The sequence below is a fragment of the Palaemon carinicauda genome, chromosome 2 (assembly GCF_036898095.1).
Source record: "Palaemon carinicauda isolate YSFRI2023 chromosome 2, ASM3689809v2, whole genome shotgun sequence".
NCBI lineage: Eukaryota > Metazoa > Arthropoda > Malacostraca > Decapoda > Palaemonidae > Palaemon > Palaemon carinicauda.
In genome coordinates, this window is record NC_090726.1 from 120,189,041 (window position 1) to 120,211,535 (window position 22,495).

At 44.5% G+C, this 22,495-nt stretch overlaps 1 protein-coding gene across 3 annotated transcripts in view; it reads right to left on the reverse strand.

Annotated features, from left to right (window-relative positions):
• Nucleotides 1-22,495, reverse strand: part of LOC137620967 (putative sodium-coupled neutral amino acid transporter 10) — a 287,910-nt gene that overhangs the window by 81,716 nt on the left and 183,699 nt on the right. For all 3 annotated transcript variants that reach the window (XM_068351409.1, XM_068351419.1, XM_068351414.1), the window contains exon 5: nucleotides 8,541-8,647. In XM_068351409.1, the coding sequence (XP_068207510.1) occupies nucleotides 8,541-8,647 (107 nt within the window). The remainder of the gene's footprint in view (nucleotides 1-8,540; nucleotides 8,648-22,495) is intronic.

Sequence of the window (22,495 nt, forward strand, 5' to 3'; positions counted from 1 at the left end):
GGAAATAAGGAAAAATAAAATATTTTAGGAATAATTACAATATTAAAATAAATATTTCCTATTTAAACTATAAAAACTTTAAAAGAACAAGAGGAAGAGAAACTAGATAGAAAAGTGTGCCCGAGTGTACCCTCAAGCAAGCGAACTCTAACCCAAGGCAGTGTAAGACCATGGTACAGAGGCTATGGCATTACCCAAGAATAGAGAACAATGGTTTGATTTTGGAGTGTCCTTCTCCTAGAAGAGCTGCTTACCATAGGTAGACCATGGTACAGAGGCTATGGCATTACCCAAGAATAGAGAACAATGGTTTGATTTTGGAGTGTCCTTCTCCTAGAAGAGCTGCTTACCATAGCTAAATAGTCTCTTCTACCCTTACCAAGAGGAAAGTAGCCACTGAACAATTACAGTGCAGTAGTTAACCCCTTGGGTGAAGATGAATTGTCTAGTAATCACAGTGTTGTCAGGTGTATGAGGACAGAGGAGAATCTGTGAAGGATAGACCAGACTATTCGGTGTCCGTGTAGGCAAATGAAAAGAACCGTAACCAGAGAGAAAGGTCTTATGTAGTACTCTCTGGCCAGTCAAAGGACCCCATAACTCTCTAGCGGTAGTATCTCAACGGGCGGATGGTGCCCAGGCCAACCTACTACCTACTATACAACTTAATAGAACAGAGTTTTAATTGCAAGATGTATATAGCCCTTATTGGCAAAAAAGATTGCTTGCACGCATATGTATTTACCCATCTGCGCTGGCGCATGCGTAATCTTTGCCTCCAGGAAACGTTTGCAACGAATCCGGTTGGGTGAATAATGTATGTGCGACAAATCGCAATATTATTGCCCAAGGAGTTTTTGATCATTGACTAGCTGTAATAATTTTTTGAATGAGAGCACACGTTTTCAAACTAAATATAAAGTTATAAGAGGGATCCTTTCTCCTTTAGTTTGCCCCTCCTCTTTATGGGAGGGGCTTCTGAGCAATGATCTTTCCGTAATTTTCGTCATCTTGAAGCGTTTTTAACGTTATTGTCTGGTTCCCTGTGGGCGGAGTTTGAAACGTTCGTAAACATGATAAACTGCCCTCGCTGTTGCTATTGTTCTAGAACATAAGCTAACACTGCTCGTTTGGGACTAATTGTTTGAGACAATAACCCTTAAGGGTAGAATAAAAAGTCTCAGAAGCCTATTGTACAAAACGGTAAGTTGTTGTACCCAAGGTACAATGACGGGAGCGGCCGATTCAATCAAACGGTAGAACCCGAGTTTATGACAATAACCTCACGGTTTTGTCCTGGATACAGCGCATGCTCCGGGAAGGCTTAGAGCCTTTATGAATTTTAACAACAACCGTTTAAGTTCTGTAAAACTTCTCAGGAACGAGTGTCTCCCGAAAAGGGTGAACTCTCGTATGTGGGGGTTTGCTTTAACAAGACCAGACATAATTGCTATCGACCGCTTAGCCGAAGGAGTTGCCATCGAACGCTTACGAGAAAACTACCGTCTAATTCAGGCAAGGCCTGCAATGGGAAATGAACCGGAATAAAAAGAATTTTTCATTCCCCACTAATTTCTGTCCCGGCAGTTGAGGGTTTCTGGATGACAAGAAAATATCACAAGCCACCAGGTAACCCAAACACTCGAAGTGGGAGGGAGGAGGGAAGATGACGGTGGTTCGTTCGAAGACGAAAGGATCGGTGCTGGCAAGACCAGCCTAGCTTACATAGTGATCAGCTGGGAGTGTAGAGTGATGTAACAAGTCCCGCTATGCTAGAAGTTCCATCCCCCATCCCGTAGAGGGGGATAGGTCGACCATAGAGTTATCAAACAAACTCTGGATCACCGGTTCTTAATTTATTTAGTGAATTCCTTTCTCACGCCCTATTGGGATCGTGAATCTATTTCACGAGACCCTAAGGGATCGTTGTGACGAGAACCCGCAGGAATTCTGTCGCAGATTCCAGATAGAATCTTCAGGAATCGTGTCGTGTATCACGCGACCAGAAGCATGATCAGAACCCAAAGGAACTATGTCATAGTTACCTGTAGGGAGACGGAAACCCTTAAGCAGCAGGTATCCCTCAAGGTTTAGGAACCTCGGCAGAGGGAGGCTTCCCGGCAGGCAAGATCGGCACAGGCTTACCCTTAGGGATAGGATATGGGCGTAGTCGCGTGGGCGCCTGCTGTCTCTGCAGTGATGATGGAGGCCTATGAGATTGGAGAGACTGGTGGGTGTCTCTCCTTGAAGGAGGGTTACCCCCTGCCGCCAAAAGGGGAGACTGTACTTCGTCCGAGGTTGAGGTAGCCACCGAAGAGAGGTGGGTTTGGTTACACGAGGATGTTAAACCGCGAGAACCCTCTCTTGACCGAGACATACGAACGTCAAGAGCTGGAGCTTGGAGTGTGTCAAGCGATGCTGTTCTGTCATGTGACAAAGCGCGAAGAAGAGCTGTGTCAAGAGGTAGGAATCCTGGGGGGGGGGGGGAATAGAGGATCGCGAACCACAATCGCATGCTCTGTCAGAACTCGCACGGCTAGGAACCTCATCACTAACTCCTGTTGGGATGCGCGCGCCTGAGGGTTCAGCATAGTGTTGATCGCTCGCGCCTGAGGGTTCAGCATAGTGTTGATCGCTCGCGCTGAGATGGTTGCGCGCGCAGAGTTGCTCGGCCGCCTAGATGGTTGGTGCGCGTAGGATAGGTCGCTCGTGCGCGAAGGCTCCACATGACGATGATCGCTCGCGGTGTTGGTTGCGAGTGTAAGATTCGCGCGCGCAAAGTTGTAACAGTAGACCTCTAGGTGACTAGGTTCACGAGAACCAGAAGGTTCAGCATGGTTGCATGAGGCCCTAGAGGGCGGCGCCTTAGGAGATAACTCCTTGCTATACGATAAACCAGAGGTTTAACGTAGCACAGGCCGAGCGAGTGCGAACCCTCAACATGATGAGAGTACAAACACTCTCTGTCATATGAGTAAGACTCTTGATGACGAGGGTTACGAGAACCCGAAGTTTCAGCGTGTTCTGTGTTGCGAGACCCCGAAGGATCAGCGCAACAAGAAACCGAAGTTCCTCAGTTACGAGACACAGAAGTGTCAGCGTGACTAAAGGTACAAGAACCAGAAGGTTCAGCGTAGCGTTCGGCACGAGAGCCAACAGGGTTAGCGGTACCGATGTTATCAGCATAAACTGTGTTGCAAGGCTCCGAAGGGTCAGCCTAACGGGAAACCGAAGTTTCCCTGTCACGAGACACTGAAGTGCCAGCGTGACTAAAGTCCCGAGAGCCCAAAGGCTCAAGGTAACCTATGTTGCAAGACACCGAAGGGTACCGCAATGGGAAACCAAAGTTTCATAGTCTCAAGACACTGGAGGGTCAGTGTGACTGATGGTACGAGAGCCCAAAGGATCAGCATAACCATCGTTACAAGAGCCCGAAGACTCAGCGTAACTGAAACCCAAAGGTTCCAAGTCGCGTGAACCCGAAAGTCCAGCGCGACGGCGGCCCGAAGGACTCCTAAGGCCATGAGAACCCGCAGGATCAACATGATGAGAGCCCTAAGGCTCACAATCACCTCGAGGAGAACCAGCAGGTTCAAAAGGACATATCCTCCCAGCACAAGGAGGAGAACATCCAGGATGGAGAGGGATCACAAACCCTTCCACCCTACAATCCTCCGGAGAAGAACGCAGAGCAGACTTCGCCCAAGGGGGAGACTGATCCAGCTCTAAAGATAACTCCTCCACAGGGGAGGTTTGTTCTCCCGAAGGAGAACGTCACTTAAGACAAGGTTCTCGCTCCACCCCTGGAGGAGAACCATAAGCATAAGGGGGACCGCCGATGCCCAGAGGCAGTCTTCTCTCGAGAACGAGAGACTCGTTCCCCCGAAGAGGCAACCTGCTTCGGAGAAAGCTCTGCCACCGCCCCTGGTGGATCAGCAAACTCCTCAACGTCGGAAACAGACTCAAGGCCTGATCGACTGGCTGCAGCGCCTGCGACAACCCACAGCTCTAACACAAAAGCTGAACATAAGTTTTCTCTCGCGAACGAGAGGAAAGTTCACCCGAAGGAGATCGCCTACAACAAGCTTTCTCCCAGACCTATAGGAAACAAGCGTAGGCATACGACATATGTTGGCCACTGAACAAACTATCTCACAAACGAGAGAAGTCCTCCCGAAGAAGGACATCGCCTAAGACAAGCTTTCTCCCAGCTCTATGGGAAAAAAGCATAGGCGTAAATGATCTCTCTCCGCGAACGAGAGAGAAGTCCTCCCGAAGGAGGACATCGCCTAAGACAAGCTTTCTCCCAGCTCAATGGGAAAAAAGCATAGGCGTAACAATCTTGGGAACGTGAGAGAAGTTCCCCTCGAAGGAGGAACAAGCCTCGGACTTGTTTTTCTCCCACTCAAGGGGAAGAAGCACAGTCTTCGGCGACGAAATAGCTAAAGCAGATTTTGTCGAGCTGTCGGCAATTCTTCCCGAAAGAGTGAAGTGCTGAACAGCTGAAGTGGGGAAGCTCTATCTTGGAAAAGGGGGAGGGGAGGGGGGCAGCCCAACTTCGGGGAAGGATAACACTCCGTCGTAATGGAAGGTTCTCCAACCCCTGGAGGCGAACCTCCTGGCAGCAAACTATGCTCCCCATCAACAAGCCTTGTTCAAGTTGAAGGTCGACAACGAGGGCTACCTCGTAACATGGGCAGCTCACAAGCTGCCACAGGAAGTGGCCTTGCGTTCTACGTTGCTGCTATCTGTTAGAAAAGGAAATAAAAGTTGTGATGAATTATAATTCATAAATCCACTGCATAACAAACTATTCGGGGAATAAGTCACCTTCCTTGTAAGAGATTTCCTTAAAAGGGAGCTGAACTGTTACAAACTTTAACTCAAGTAATAAAACAAACACACTAGAGTGTTGAGGACCTGCCGACCACCCATGCAGGGGAGGTCGGCAAGGTAGGGGAGTAGTATCAAAACAATGACACTTCCCTTACGACGGAGACCGCCGGATACATTGTCAACAGTAATTAAAATTACAAGTATTTAACAATATGAGTATTTTTCTATTTATACATATATACATGCATAAATATGTATAAGATAAAAAAACACATACAAAAGAGAAAAAAAAATTAATCAGAAAAACAATCAAGGCAAGTCTTTGCAGGAGAGAACGGCAGCATGTCCGTTCTCTACAGAGCCAAAAAGTAAAGTGGTTACTCAGCCGAGAGGTGTGAGTGAGCGGGGTAGCCAGTTTACCTTACCTTCCACCCGCTAACTAGAGAATGGGGTAGTTATCCCTCACTAAAATTATCATGGCTCATCTTTCAGCTACGCCGAAATTTACCCCTATAAATAGCAGAGGGTTTGTATTTACGCCGGAACAATTATATTTTCCTAGCTATACAAACCCTCATCCTTTAGTGGGGAGTAAGATTCTGGCAACAGCTGGTAATGGCCAATGAAGAATCATCAAGGGTCTCCCAGCGAGCTAAGCCTGCATTGAGATTCTGGTAATGCTAATGAACAGCCATGTACCCACCACTCTCTTAACTGTCTCAATTTTTGCAGTACTTCCAATATTCATTTTCTCCTTTTACAGTGTGAATGCTTGTGAATCTGATAACATGCGGACATGTCCAGGATTGCTGAATCGTCACTGTGGTACATTCATGAGTAAGGTTGAGGCTGATCATCCTCTTTGTCTGATGCGCAGAGGGCAACGCTGCACTTTGAATTTTCCTTGTGATGTATGCACATTCTCGTTTTCCACCTTCTGAATTGTACCACCCTAGGTTTTCTTCGGTTTTCTCCTTGGAAGGATATGAGCTGCTTTGCCAATTCAGTGGTAAGGGTAGTTTTCAAGAAGATCAAGGATTGGGCTTCTATGGAAGAGGAACACCATGAACTAAACTTGGCTAAAGGTTTAAAGGCTGCTCATGAATGGCAGAGGCAAGGGACAGTGATATTGCCCTATCGAGCAGGACAATACCCTAGAGACTGACCATATTACATATGATCAGCATCCAAGCACCCTCTCCACCCAAGCCAGGACCAAGGAGGGTCAGGCAATGGCTGCTGATGACTCAGCAGATAGACCTATAGGCTCCCCCAAACACCCCATTCTTAGCTCACAAGGATGGTGAGATTGCAACAACCAAAGAAACTAACGAGTTTGAGCGGGACTCGAACCCCAGTCTGGCATTCACTAGTCAAGGATTGAACTGTTACAGACATGTACTCTAAGTTGACAAAGACCTTTGGAAATTGTGTCATGGAAAAAAGGGAGCAGTTTTGTTTATTGCTGATCTCCTTTATCTTAGCCCGTCAGAAGAATAAGCTGATGTAACTCCCTGTGATGGGTTCTCATCTGGAGCTTAACAAATTAGCTAGGGTAGCAGATCAGTTTCCTTCTGTTGGTAAGGGCCACTGGTATTTTAGCTTTAACAGCCAGGTCATTTGCAAGAGTCAGAGTTGACCCCTTTTCGAGGATCTTCCGGCATTTTTGACCTGAGTAGGCAGAAGACTGTTATACATCAGAAATTAATTCTACTGGCAAGTCTAGAGGGAATACTGTATATTCAACAAGCAACATTCTAGCATTATAATCTTCCTTTCTTGACTATTTTCTCAACCAGTCAAACTATATCCATACAAGGACAGTGTCAGCATGATCTGAAATTTATATAAAAAAATCGTTGTTGCTTTCCAAGGGGACAGTAGAACAAGTCAGCCCTTCAAACCAGAGCTCTTATTAACACCAGAAAAGTCATATCTTCACAATTGAAGTGACTACACCTGGTTAGTTACCATAGAACACCACACGTGGCTTATACAATCATAATATCCTAGAGGGATAAGGCAATTGGAATGACTATGACTTTCTAGTCATTGTTTTATGAATCTATCCAAGTGCTCCTGATTGCCAGGATCCATTTTTGGGAATGTTTACAAATCCCATTTTTTAATGTAGTAAAGGTTACAATCAGTTACTAATGAACCAGATTTCACAAAACTATTCCACCACAGGGGTTTGAGGATCAAACAGAGGTTTTCCACTTGTAAAAGATCTCCATTCAGAATCACTTGAATGTGTCTGTGAGTAATGACTGTTCAATGAATGAATCTTTAGGTATACGAATATTAGCATGGAGTAATTTTGCCTTGGGCTTGATGGTGGTTCAATCACCTAATAGCATAAATACGCTAGTGTGAATGTGCACATTCTGACTTGAGATCTTCAGACTGATTTTCTAAATACACTAAAGCTTCTCCCATTCTTTCTTATTCAAGTATTCAAGTGGTTCTCCAAACATCTAATGGGTTTCTTTTGTCATTGTAAGCAAACTTTTAATTAGTTTCTCCTTGTGCAATAGATCAGGTAGCTACGTGATGTTTTGCTTTACAGTGCTGTAATGTCTACTTACTCGGAAAGACCTGGCATTAAAGTAAACTTAAGTTCTTAGTTTTTTATCCGAGTCCTTTTAGTGCAGTTTGAAAGTAGTTGTATCTCAAACATATGATTGGGAACCGCATTATATGAGTCGTTCAACTTAATCTGGTTTCTATAAATACAGTATACTTCTTTTTATTAATTAAAAGTTACACTAACCATTGCGCTTAAAGTTTAAAGGGCCCATATTGATCGTACTATTATTCAAGAAGTAGGTATCTGGTAACCAAACAAATTCACTACTGTTTAATCAGCAATAATATCCTCTAGCAGTATGAGAGATTTGAAGAATGCCTAAATTTATTTTCTCTAACCTGATGTAAAGAATGCTTTATCATTCGATGGGGTGCAAATAGAAAATCATGGTCACTGATTATTAGACTCCGCCCACTGAACGAAACTTTTTGAAATTCAGAACGGAAAGACTTCGCCTACTACAAAATGTTTGTGAGCTGTTATCGGCCAGACTCCACCAACGTAACACAAGTACACTGTTTTGTCGATTAAATACAAGATAAAGAAGTTCAGGTACCTGTGCATATTTTTTCTAATTACCCTCCATCATACAAATGCTGAACCAACATACTTCCGTGAATAAGAATGTGGGTAAAACTTGAAATACCTAAGAAGTTATAGGTTATGGCAGATAGTCTCTTCTCTTAAGGATATCTTGTCACTTGGTAAGCACTACCACTTATTTGGGTCCAGAAGACACACATAAAATATTGTTTTATATTTGCATGTGAATATATTGTAGAAATATCAATGTCACAATGTTATAGAGAAACAGACAGAACCATGAAAAATTTAGTCATACTCAACTCAAGATTACAAAATTATAATTAGCCTAAAACTTAGTACTGGTACTTAAACTGTCAGCAAATTCTAAGCCGGTAATTGAATGATCAGCCAAGTTTGTAGATTTCTTTTCATAATATGGTACATTACTTTTACTTATGATGACAACACTAAAATAACATATGTATATCAAAACTAGGTGTTTAAGAACAACTCAGGATACCCAGAATCAATCTTAAATTCTAAAATAATATACATGCAATACATTAATATTAAATATGTCTATACTTACAACCACTATTAAGAAAAAGTAGAACATTATGGAAAACGCTGACATTGAAGCCAGATGATCCAAGTTTCGTAGTAGACATAAAGGCAGAATCACCAACACTGCAATTCCTGTAAAAGATCAAGACATTAACTTGGGAGTAATTCACATAGCAACTACGATAGAATAGAACTTCCATAATCAGCCATTCCCTTGGTCTTCAAATGAAAATATAATGATAATGTATGAAATCATTCCTTATTTCAATTTTGTACATTCTAAAATAGAAAAAAAAATTAAGACCTTTTGCCCATTAATTCCTTATGCTTCAAAGATACAAATTATTTTACATAAAATTTTCTTTTCTGATCTAGCCAGTTGTATCAATTACAAATTCAAATTGTCAACTCTGTGGTATTGACTAATGCACAAGAAAGCACTTTTGCAGTTTCTAATCAAGGAAAAAGAGGGATTTTAGATCACTTGCTTCAATTATATTTATCTTTCAGTTCAAACCTTAATGCCATTAAGGCTCAACAGTGCTTCATTTAAATAAAGAAATGCCTAAGCACTTAATCCTTGATGTTCTAGATATCAGATTATTCTGGCAAAGTCTGAGGTCAGAGGATATGATCTGAGGTACAGATATATGGCTGGTCAAGTCAGGAAGTCTAGACAAAGTTGCAGGGCTGTACTAAGTTAACTTGTTCCTAAGTTCAAACTAGATGGTCTAAGCCTCTAGCAGTTTAGTTAGCCTACTGCATACAATAATAAATCTTTATATCAACACAATTTGGTCTTTGTAAATAAATCAAATTTACATCAAAGAAAAATCTGTTTCCTTGAAAATTTGTCATGAAATGCATAAAATAAAGTTTACACTTTATATAGTATTCATTTTCCCATATACAACAACAGATACACACCAGATACACACCTAGAAAGAAAAGACAAAAAGCCATTACAACAGGTCCTCAATTTACGACAAAGATCCATTCTAAACTGTGTTATAACTCAAGCTTGTGTGCAAGTCGGAACGCCTAGATACAGTAAGCACTGTTGGCAGGTAGTAGGTTGGCCAAGGCACCAGCCAACTGTTGAGATATTACTGCTAGAGTGTTATTGGGTCCTTTGACTGGCCATATAGTATTATACTGAATCCCTCTCTTATCACAGCTCCTTTTTCCTTTGCCTACACATACATCTGCCTATTTTATAAATTTCCCTCTTTCCTCATACACCTGACAACACTAAGATATCCGAACAATAATTCTTCACTTAAGGGGTTGACTACTGCATTGTAATTGTTCAGTGGCTACTTTCCACTAGGTAAGAGTAGAGGAAACTCTTTAGATATGGTAAGCAGTTCTTCTGAAAGGACACTAAAAAAATCAAACCATTATTCTATAGCCTTGGGTAGTGCCATAGTTTCTCTACCATGGTCTTCCTCTTGTCTTGGGTTAGAGTTCTCTTGCTTGAGGATACACTCAGGCCCACTATTCTTTTTGTTTAATTATTACCTTTCCTCACTGGGCTATTTTCACTGTTGGAGTCTTTAGGCTTAAAGCATCCTGCTTTTCTTACTAGGGTTGTACCTTAGCTAGTATTGATAATGATAATGGAAAGCTAATGCAGTATTAAAGTCTCAGTCTATGTCATAGCAACACACTTTGAGACAAGGAAACATAACAAGGACTAAATAAAAAAAAAAGTACATAAACTGCAGAATGATAAAATCAAATGGTGTAAAATTATAATACTTTATCTTTATTTCTGTCATTGGTTTACCCATTGCAAGGGGTGGAGAGGTTTAATGTGAAAAGAAAGCTGGAGAGGCAGGAGAACCTACACATGATGCTAGAGATACTGGGCCAGATGAGTCTGGAGAAGCTGAATGAGGTACTGAAGATACAGGGGCAGGTGAGTATGGAAAACCTCTATAAGGAGAGGCTGGTGCAGGGGAGTCTGGAGAACCTATGGAGGGTGCTTGAGATACTGGAGCAGTTGAGTTTGAAATATCTACAGATGATGAAGAAAATGCTATGGCAGATGAGGCTGGGGATCCTGCATAGGGTACTGGAGATGCTGGGGCATGTGAGCCTAGAAAACTACCAAAAGTTGCCGGAGAGTATGGAAAACCTGCATGAAGTACTGAGGCAGGTGAGTAATGAAAACATCCAGAAAATGCTGGAGAGGCTGAAAAGACAAGTTTGGACATGCATGTGGACTGGAGATACAGGGACATGTGAGTCTGGAAAACCTCTAGGAAGTTTTGGTAAGGCTGGGGCAAGAGACTCTGGAAAACCTTCAGAAAGTGCCAGAGAGGACGAAGCAGGTGAGTCAAGAACCTGCATGCGGTCAGTCTAGAGATACTGGGACAGCTGAGTCTGGAGACGCTGTAGAGCAGCGTTTCTAAACCTTTTTCGACCTCAGCACCCCTTCTGGTCAGGCCTAAGCAGTCCAACACCCCTACCATTGCTTAACACCTAATTACTACAATGATAAAGTAGAAACAAGTGCAGTACATCTTATTCATATATCGGTTCATTCTTCAAAACAAAAAGTCATTATGGCAATAGCATTGGCAAAAACAAAAAAAATAAAGGAAAGAACATGGATAAAATCAATAAACATTACTCATCATTGCAGTTATTATTGTTTATTAAGTGTGATTATTATTATTTCTGGGTCGACCTGTGACGCCCGGTGAAAAGGTCCTTCTTGTCACTTTTCTGATATAAATACTTCCAAATATACCAGAGAAAGTTAAAGCATGGAATGCAGAGGTTACTACCCTCGCGCGAGCACCCAAGGGGCGTCGTGTATAAAGATAGGGCGTGTGAAAACCACTATTCACAGGTCGTCTTCCATTTAGATAATTCCTTCACCAATAAGGGATGAGCCGCTACAGCGGCACTAACCAAACCAACCTGATCCACTCCACCGACGCCCGACCCGAGCGCCATCTACACATCCTTCTTTTTGGACTCGTCAGTGACGCTACCTTTGTTTTTGTGCGCTCTTTTTGCTGTGTTTTTTGGATTTCTTCGCCATGGCTGAAGCTCTCCTTCCACCTGCACCAATGTTGAGTACCATAGATTGATTTGGCATTATTTTTGACCCGGGCTTGTACGCCTTACTTACATATTGCGTCTGTTTTAGTGCGTTCGGCTTGATGCCGCCCTGCGTCCTACGCGGCCATTGTTATCGCTTGTTTATATGCCTTCGGGTGTTTAATGTTATGCTAGGTTCTTTTTAATCTTAAGTTAGATTATTGGCCATGTGCCATTATTTAGAACTGCTGTTTTTACTTTTAAGTACTTATGAGTCGCTTCCGAGTCCGTTTCTTGTGTTAACGAAGAATAGCGTTCGGGGTTTTATTATAGTTTGGTTCCCTACCCAGTGGGTTGGTGTTAGCTCTTTACAAGTTTTTTCCTTGTAATTTCATCCATTCAGAGTGTCCATTTTCCCCTTTCGCTATTCTTCGTTGCATATTTATTTTGTACTTTACGGACAGATGTGTTACGTGATTTTATTGGGTTCGTGTTCATTCTAGATCGAGCTTAGTAACCTTCGGGTGTGAGAGGCTGGAGTTTCCCGTTTTCTGTTTCGGAATATTTTCCTCACAGATTCTGGTTCTCCCCCTCTCTATCTCTCCCCTTCTGGGATTATTCTTTTTCGTTGATAGACGAGTTCATTTATTTATAATTATTTTACCAGGTTACTTTGTTCTTTCTAACAGGCTAGTGATTAATTTTTACATAGGCCCTGTCGTGTTAGAGTCTCATATTCTAGGTTAGCTTGGCCTGCTCTCGAGCCGCCACGTTGTTCCCCCTCCCTCTTAGTCCCACTCTACTTCCCGCTCCGGCCTGGGCATTGGGTCTGGACCCCACTATTCCGGAACTCCGTCATAGTTTTCCGCTAACGTAGCTGGGAACACATTACTTTTCTATTACTCCGGTGCTCCCCTTCGACTAGGAATCCCTCCCCTCGATGGCCCCCAGCACCTTGACTCCGGCTACGGCCCCGTTACACGACAAACCCCTATTCTCCGCTCCCTCCCCCTTTTGACTCTCAGGTAGGCTCCCTACCAAAGATCTTATCCGGAGATCTTCCAACACCCCTACCATTGCTTAACACCTAATTACTACAATGATAAAGTGAAAACAAGTGCAGTACATCTTATTCATATATCGGTTCATTCTTCAAAACAAAAAGCCAATATGGCAATAGCATTGGCAAAAACAAAAAAAATAAAGGAAAGAACATGGATAAAATCAATAAACATTACTCATCATTGCAGTTATTATTGTTTCTTAAGTGTGATTATTATTATTTCTGGGTCGACCTGTGACACCCGGTGAAAAGGTCCTTCTTGTCACTTTTATGATATAAATACTTCCAAATATACCAGAGAAAGTTAAAGCATGGAATGCAGAGGTTACTACCCTCGCGCGAGCACCCAAGGGGCGTCGTGTGTAAAGATAGGGCGTGTGAAAACCACTATTCACAGGTCGTCTTCCATTTAGATAATTCCTTCACTAATAAGGGATGAGCCGCTACAGCGGCACTAACCAAACCAACCTGATCCACTCCACCGACGCCCGACTCGAGCGCCATCTACACATCCTTCTTTTTGGACTCGTCAGCGACGCTACCTTTTTTTTGTGCGCTCTTTTTGCTGTGTTTTTTGGATTTCTTCGCCATGGCTGAAGCTCTCCTTCCACCTGCACCAATGTTAAGTACCATAGATTGTTTTGGCATTATTTTTGACCCGGGCTTGTACGCCTTACTTACATATTGCGTCTGTTTTAGTGCGTTCGGCTTGATGCCGCCCTGCGTCCTACTCGGCCTTTGTTATCGCTTGTTTACATGCCTTCGGGTGTTTAATGTCATGCTAGGTTCTTTTTAATCTTAAGTTAGATTATTGGCCATGTGCCATTATCTAGAGCCGCTGTTTTTACTTTTAAGTACTTATGAGTCGCTTCCGAGTCCGTTTCTTGTGTTAACGAAGAATAGGGTTCGGGGTTTTATTATAGTTTGGTTCCCTACCCAGTGGGTTGGTGTTAGCTCTTTACAAGTTTTTTCCTTGTAATTTCATCCGTTCAGAGTGTCCATTTTCCCCTTTCGCTATTCTTCGTTGCATATTTATTTTGTACTTTACGGACAGATGTGTTACGTGATTTTATTGGGTTCGTGTTCATTCTAGATCGAGCTTAGTAACCTTCGAGTGTGAGAGGCTGGAGTTTCCCGTTTTCTGTTTCGGAATATTTTCCTCACAGATTCTGGTTCTCCCCCTCTCTATCTCTCCCCTTTTGGGATTATTCTTTTTCGTTGATAGACGAGTTCATTTATTTATAACTATTTTACCAGGTTACTTTGTTCTTTCTAATAGGCTAGTGATTAATTTTTACATAGGCCCTGTCGTGTTAGAGTCTCATATTCTAGGTTAACTTGGCCTGCTTTCGAGCCGCCACGTTGTTCCCCCTCCCTCTTAGTCCCACTCTACTCCCCGCTCCGGCCTGGGCATTGGGTCTGGACCCCACTATTCCGGAACTCCCGTCATAGTTTTCCGCTAACGTACTTGAGCTGGGAACACATTACTTTCCTATTACTCCGGTGCTCCCCTTCGACTGGGAATCCCTCCCCTCGATGGCCCCCAGCACCTTGACTCCGGCTACGGCCCCGTTACACGACAAACCCCTCTTCTCCGCTCCCTCCCCCTTTTGACTCTCAGGTAGGCTTCCTACCAAAGATCTTATCTGGAGATCTTCCAACACCCCTACCATTGCTTAACACCTAATTACTACAATGATAAAGTAAAAACAAGTGCAGTACATCTTATTCATATATCGGTTCATTCTTCAAAACAAAAAGTCATTATGGCAATAGCATTGGCAAAAACAAAAAAAAATAAAGGAAAGAACATGGATAAAATCAATAAACATTACTCATCATTGCAGTTATTATTGTTTCTAAAGTGTGATTATTATTATTTCTGGATCGACCTGTGACGCCCGGTGAAAAGGTCCTTCTTGTCACTTTTCTGATATAAATACTTCCAAATATACCAGAGAAAGTTAAAGCATGGAATGCAGAGGTTACTACCCTCGCGCGAGCACCCAAGGGGCGTCGTGTATAAAGATAGGGCGTGTGAAAACCACTATTCACAGGTCGTCTTCCATTTAGATAATTCCTTCACTAATAAGGGATGAGCCGCTACAGCGGCACTAACCGAACCAACCTGATCCACTCAACCGACGCCCGACCCGAGCGCCATCTATACATCCTTCTTTTTGGACTCGTCAACGACGCTACCTTTGTTTTTGTGCGCTCTTTTTGCTGTGTTTTTTGGATTTCTTCGCCATGGCTGAAGCTCTCCTTCCACCTGCACCAATGTTAAGTACCATAGATTGTTTTGGCATTATTTTTGACCCGGGCTTGTATGCCTTACTTACATATTGTGTCTGTTTTAGTGCGTTCGGCTTGATGCCGCCCCGCGTCCTACGCGGCCATTGTTATCGCTTGTTTACATGCCTTCGGGTGTTTAATGTCATGCTAGGTTCTTTTTAATCTTAAGTTAGATTATTGGCCATGTGCCATTATTTAGAACTGCTGTTTTTACTTTTAAGTACTTATGAGTCGCTTCCGAGTCCGTTTCTTGTGTTAACGAAGAATAGCGTTCGGGGTTTTATTAGTTTGGTTCCCTACCCAGTGGGTTGGTGTTAGCTCTTTACAAGTTTTTTTCCTTGTAATTTCATCCGTTCAGAGTGTCCATTTTCCCCTTTCGCTATTCTTCGTTGTATATTTATTTTGTACTTTACGGACAGATGTGTTACGTGATTTTATTGGGTTCGTGTTCATTCTAGATCGAGCTTAGTAACCTTCGAGTGTGAGAGGCTGGAGTTTCCCGTTTTCTGTTTCGGAATATTTTCCTCACAGATTCTGGTTCTCCCCCTCTCTATCTCTCCCCTTCTGGGATTATTCTTTTTCGTTGATAGACGAGTTCATTTATTTATAATTATTTTACCAGGTTACTTTGTTCTTTCTAATAGGCTAGTGATTAATTTTTACATAGGCTCTGTCGTGTTAGAGTCTCATATTCTAGGTTAGCTTGGCCTGCTTTCGAGCCGCCACGTTGTTCCCCCTCCCTCTTAGTCCCACTCTACTCCCCGCTCCGGCCTGGGCATTGGGTCTGGACCCCACTATTCCGGAACTCCGTCATAGTTTTCCGCTAACATACTTGAGCTGGGAACACATTACTTTCCTATTACTCCGGTGCTCCCCTTCGACTGGGAATCCCTCCCCTCGATGGCCCCCTGCACCTTGACTCCGGCTACGGTCCCATTACACGACAAACCCCTATTCTCCGCTCCCTCCCCCTTTTGACTCTCAGATAGGCTCCCTACCAAAGATCTTATCCGGAGATCTTCCAACACCCCTACCATTGCTTAACACCTAATTACTACAATGATAAAGTAAAAACAAGTGCAGTACATCTTATTCATATATCGGTTCATTCTTCAAAACAAAAAGTCATTATGGCAATAGCATTGGCAATAACAAAAAAAATAAAGGAAAGAACATGGATAAAATTAATAAACATTACTCATCATTGCAGTTATTATTGTTTCTTAAGTGTGATTTTTGGGCTCAAGCCATGTCGTCCTGATGGAAGTTCCTAAAGGGTAGCTTCCTTGGGTATATTATAACTACGGCGATATTCCCAGAGAATTTACCGTAAGGTACCCAGAATTCTAACTCCTGGAGCGAATATCCCTAATAAAAGAACCAGGGATATCGCAAAATATCAGAGGACGTATTCTTGATACGCCATATAGCAATCTGCACCCCGAACAGAGTTAACACTTCGAAGGGGTCAATTGGCAAGAAAACAAAAACGAGAAAGAAGGGAGAGCCGCTCGCAAGGTATCTCTCCTCTCCCGTTTCGTAAGCGCGCATTGCGCAGCTCACGGCGCCATCTGTATTCCTTTTTGCATAGCTCAACAACTCGGTGTTTTTTCACTGTTTCTCGCAATTCTTGGATTATTTCAACTTATAATGCTTTCTCCAACTTCTTCTGCTTCTGATAAGTTGAGTATTATTTCTTTTATGTATAAATATAAGCTCTTGGTAATTTTAAAAGTGATTTGATAGTGATATCGTTGTTACAAGAGCTGTTGCCTACCGGAGGCGTCCTGGACGCTGTCGCTCGCTAGGTATGAGTTATTTAGTTAGCCAGAGCGACGTTCCCGGCTGTTTCGCTTTAATAATTTTAGCTGTTTAGCATTACATAGGATTTCTTTATATGATGCTTTTAGTATTTTTGTTTTGGCGAAGGTTTTGCCGATTCTGGCCTACGCTAGACCTAGTAGCCTAGTCGTTTGGGCCTAGTACTTTCCTGCATGATATTCAGATTTCCGAGTGTTTTAAAATTTTATTGAAGCTTTAGGCAGTTTTATACATTTAAGATTATGTTGATTTCTTCCCAGATAGTATACGAGTGAGTTTCGGTAATTTAGGTAATCGATTCTCTTTGCGCCTAGGCTAGTTGTCTATGGGGCCTTAGTATACTTTCTCACACTCCCCGGTTGCTCTCTTCTCTTCGGAGAGGGTGTGCAATCCCTTTCCCTCTGTTTAAGCCTTGGGCTTAACCCTAATGGTTTATCTGAATTGACTTTAGATACAACTATATTAGGGTGTTTCTGTTCCTTCCTGTTTCCAGTAAGTCTGGCTTCAGGGAGGGGGCAGGGCATCAGAGTTCTTAGTCTGAGTCTGTTTATGTCTAGCTTGTGGTTGAGATTCCCTCGCTAGACTGACAACAGACATAGGAGGCTTAGCCTCCTTAGTTCACTTTCGAAGGTTTCTGTACGAGATGATTCCTTTTTCTTGTGATCTAGCAGACTAATCCTGTGTTGTTGTTCTCGGTGTGGAGGATGAGATCCTCTTTTCTGTGAATAACAACGCCTTCCTTGCTTTGGTTCCGAGGGAGTTAGCAACTATTGCTGGCCTCCCTCCTCGGATCTTCCCTAGGCTAAGATGAGTTTTCTTGGCTGCGGGTGATTCATTATTAGAGCAAGGTTGGCAGGACCCTCTTCTCCCTTTCCCCCTCTTTCCTTTGTGATGGCCTAGCCATTGCATTCCTGTCCGTCATTCTACATCTGTACCTAGCATAGGTTAGGATATGGGGTTGACTCAGTCCCTTGCCACCGGCCGGCAAGGGTCTTCTGCTTTGAGTGCTGCCCGGACCTCCCTTGGTCTCTCATCCATGTTTGTCTGTAGAGCCAGATGGCATTGGTCAGGAAGCCTGAAGTTATATTCTCCCCTTCCTTATGTGCACTCTTTCGGGTTGCCGGGTTATGAGGTAGTACAGTCTCTTATCCCGGCATCCATTCTGTTTTTCTTCTAAGTGTTGTACCCTAGCCCGGCTGCCGGCCTGAGTGGCCCGCAGTCGGGCAGTCGGAGTTCTCTGGTTCTTTTGCTGCCGGCCGGCATTGATTGTATACCTTTGCCAGCCGGCTATATTTCACACCATTGTCTGCTGGCCGCTGCGATTGGTGGCTGGCAGCCGGGTGCTATCTTGTGTAGTTGCCGGCCGGCACATGCATTTGAACCAGCGTTCTTCCACCTTATAGTTCTTAAGTAGTATATTTTGGAACTAGTTAAGGTGTGTGCCGCCCGCCGGCACATTACCTTCTATACTGTAGCCAGTATTTTTCAGTATAGTATATAATGTAGAGAGAAAACTATAGTATAGTATTTGTTACAACACTAAGTTTTTCTAACACTTTTGTGTTGTCTCGCACAACCCTTTGGTGTAACCTTACAGATCAAGAAAGTGAGTTCTTTCTTGTCTACTATCCAGCATTTTAAAATCATTTTTTGGGTGTGAGCTACACCTGTTTCCTCTGGAAATTATTCATTGGTTGCTCTAGAATAGATTAACCATACGATTTTATTATCTGGAAGGTTGCAGCAATTGACTGTGCGGGAAATACAAGTGTGTGTCTTTCCTTTCTAGTTTAGTTGTGCTAAGCTATGTATATCCAGTGATACGTAGTTCACTTGATACTCATGGAATTTTCTTCTCTTTACAGGAGGACCATCCGAAGTGTGGAAGCGTTTTCTGCAACGTCCGCAGCAAGAACTTCTGCGATTTGTGTAGGAGGCACGCAGCATGCGCAGTCTCCAAAGGTGATCTCCGGTATTGGGACCCGCAGGTATGTACCGTGTGCACAAACCTGATTACTGAGGCTTTTGATTCCCCTAAGAGTCAAGGGACGCAGCAAGGGAGAAGTTTCGTACCTGGGTAAGGGGCTTTCAGAAGAACACTTCTGGGCCGTATCTTCCATGTGAGAAGATGAGGGCTTACCTTTTCCCCAGGGTGTCAGCTGATGCAGTGATTCCCCAGCCTCAAGTGGAGATACCAGTGGTTCAGATCCCTGTGGATTCTGAAGTCGCGGACGCCCTGCAGGACATCCAATTGGACGATAGGATGTCGGAGGTGTCAGAGCGTCTGGAAGATGACCTTCTGGCAGAAGACCAGGATGAAGAGCAGGCTCCAGACAATGAAGAGGAAGAGGTCGACTAGGTGTCGGCTACTCCGGTTCAGGCCCCTGAACCTATTCCCTCAACATCGTCCTCTCTCCCAGATGAGCTGGGAAAGATCCTTTCCTCCATCGTTGGAATAATCCAACAGATGCAGAGGGAGAATAATGAGAAGGCGGCTGCAATGGAGCTGGAGATGCGGAGACTTGCAGCATCACGTGGGCCCCAGAAGAAGCTCAGCGTGAAAGACCTTCCCTTGTGCTCAGATGTTAACCCTTGGAAGTATGCTGAGCACATGCCTATGACGACGGGAAAAATCGTCATTTCGGAGAAGTTAGGCTCAGTCTCCCTTGAGGAGGTGGAATTCTGGCCCAGCAAGGAGTCGTATCCGGAATGTTATGTCCGTCTAAGGAAGGAACCAGCCTCAAAGGAAGAAACAGAGCCGAAGGAGGTCATAGTTTTGGACCACGCTAAGGCTCAAGCTTTATTGTCAAGCTCGATGAAAGAGAGGGGCTTCTCAAACTCGAAGGTACCTGCTTTGAGTAAGAAGCACCCTTCCTTTGTGTCCTCTCCTTCTAGAGCCTTCCCCTTTATGCAGAAAGGGTTTACGGCTGTGCTGAAAGCAGTCGAGGCAGGTAAGCCATGCCCCTCCTTGGAGGAGTGTAAACCTCTGTTTTTTGGCCCTACCCATGGACCACAAGGACTGGAAGGACGTCCATCTTACCTTCTCAGTCGGGAAGTTGGAGGCTGATATTGCCGGACGTCAGTTCGGTGAGAACCTCCCTAAGCTGTCTGACTTTCTTTTGCGAAAGGAGCTTGAGACAAAAGAAAGACTTGCTCCTCAATGTCTCATCAAACAACTCTGGAGACAATGGCAAGTGACCCCAAGGTCCATGAGATGTTCATGGTAGTGGCTAAGACACACCTAGTCACAGTGACGAAGGACCTTTATAGCTTCGTCAAAGCTAGGAGGGCTTGTAGGGAGTTCGTGTTCGCCTCGGCTGCGGTGAGGCACGAGCCAAGGAAGCTAATCTCCTCCAGCATTTGGGGCAAAGACCTCTTCCCTAGTGAAGCGGTCAAGGAGGTTGTAGATAAGGCCGCCACGGAGAATAGAAACCTTCTCCAGAAGTGGGGCCTATCCCTCAAGAGAAAGTCTTCCCCGGATGAGGGTCCCCAACCAAAGAGGAAGACTAAGAAGACTAGGCTACCCTCTCGGCCAGCCAAGCCATTCAGACAGCAGCAGCAACAGCAATTTCCTATGCCTACAGTGCCCCAAATGGTGGCACAAACACAGACCACGTACCAGTGGTTACCCCAAGCCGTGTCGACGCAGTCTCCGGCATTTAACCCAGCGTTCGAAGGGCAGTCAACTACCTTTCGAGCGAAGCCTAGAGGAGCAGCCAGAGGTTCGTCTAGACGCCCCTCAAGGGGGAGGGGATTCAGGGGTGGTCGCGGTCAAGGAGGCTAGGCCTCAGGGCAACAGCAGTCAAAGTGAGATGATACCGGTAGGAGGGAGACTTCAGAATTTTCGGGATCGGTGGACCTTCGATCCCTGCGCCCACAGCCTACTCAAGAATGGACTGGGTTGGAGCTGGTACAGCACTCCACCCCCGTGCCCTCGTTTTTTCCAAAACTCCACCCTCGTTCTGGAGGAGTACATTCAAGAACTGTTGGAGAAAAGGGTAATCCGAAGGGTAAAGTCCATCAAATTCCAAGGGAGGCTGTTTTGTGTTCCCAAGAAGGACTCAGAAAAACTCTGAGTCATTCTGGACTTGTCGCCACTCAACAAGTTCATTGTGTACTGCAAGTTCAAGATGCTAACACTGCAACACATAAGGACCTTACTGCCCAAGAGGGCATTTACCGTCTCCATAGATTTGTCAGACGCCTATTGGCACGTTCCAATCAATCGTCAACTCTCCCCCTACCTAGGGTTCAAGCTACATCGAAGGCTTTATGCCTTCAGAGCCATGTCATTCGGGCTAAACATAGCCCCAAGGATCTTCACAAAGCTTGCGAGCGTAGCTCTCAAACAATTACGCCTAAAGGGAATCCAGGTGGTAGCCTACCTGGACGACTGGCTAGTGTGGGCAGCATCCAAGACAGAATGTTTGCAAGCTTCCCTACAGGTGATCCAGTTCCTAGAGTATCTAGGCTTCAAGATCAACAGAAAAAAGTCTCGACTTTCTCCATCTCAAAAGTTCCAGTGGTTGGGAATCCACTGGGACCTAGTGTCACACCAACTCTCCATCCTGGCGAAGAAGAGGAAGGAGATAGCTGGTTCTGTCAAGAGACTTCTGGATACCGAAAGGATATCAAGACGCGAACAGGAGTGTGTGCTGGGTTCTCTCCAGTTTGCCTCAGTAACAGACCCGGTGCTAAGAGCACAGCTAAAGGATGCAACCGGAGTTTGGAGAAGTTATGCGTCAAACGCGCGAAAAGATCTGATAAGACCAGTTCCGCTTCGTCTACGTACGCTTCTCAGGCCTTGGTCCCAAGTCAGGCAACTAAAGAAGTCGGTACTTCTTCAGCCACCTCCCCCCTCGTTGACTATTCACACAGACGCCTCGAAGGAGGGGTGGGGAGGTCATTCTCATCGGAAGAAGGCCCAAGGGACTTGGTCCAATCTATTCAAGACATTTCACATAAACTTTCTGGAAGCTATGGCAGTACTCCTTACCTTGAAGAAAGTCTCCCCTCGTCGCTCGATCCACATAAGGTTGGTGCTGGACAGCGAGGTGATTGTGAGATGCTTGAATCGACAAGGATCGAGGTCACCACCACTCAACCAGGTGATGTTGGCCATCTTTCGACTGGCGGAAAAGAAAAAGTGGTACCTGTCGGCAGTTCACCTTCAAGGAGTCCGCAATGTGACAGCGGACGCTCTATCCAGGTACACACCGATAGAGTCGGAATGGTCCCTAGACGCAGGATCATTCTCCTTCATCTTGAGTCAAGTCCCAGAACTGCAGATAGACCTCTTTGCGACGAAAGACAACAAGAAGTTACCCCTTTACGTGTCCCCGTACGAGGATCCCTTGGCGGAAGCAGTGGACGCGATGTCCCTCGACTGGAACAGATGGTCCAGGATTTACCTGTTCCCTCTTCACAACCTTCTGTTGAGGGTCCTCAACAAATTGAGATCTTTCAAGGGAGTAGCGGCAATAGTGGCTCACAAGTGGCCGAACAGCGTGTGGTTCCCTCTGGCATTGGAACTGCGGCTGAAGTGTCTACCGTTACCAGATCCAGTTCTGACCCAGCGAGTTCAGAAGTCGACTGTCTGCGCTTCATCACAGAAAACCCGGAACCTGCAGCTCATGATTTTCTCTCCCTAGCGGTGAAAAAACGTTTCGGGATTTCGAAAGACAGTATAGACTTCCTAGAGGAATATAAGTGCAAATCTACTAGAAGGCAATATGAGTCATCATGGA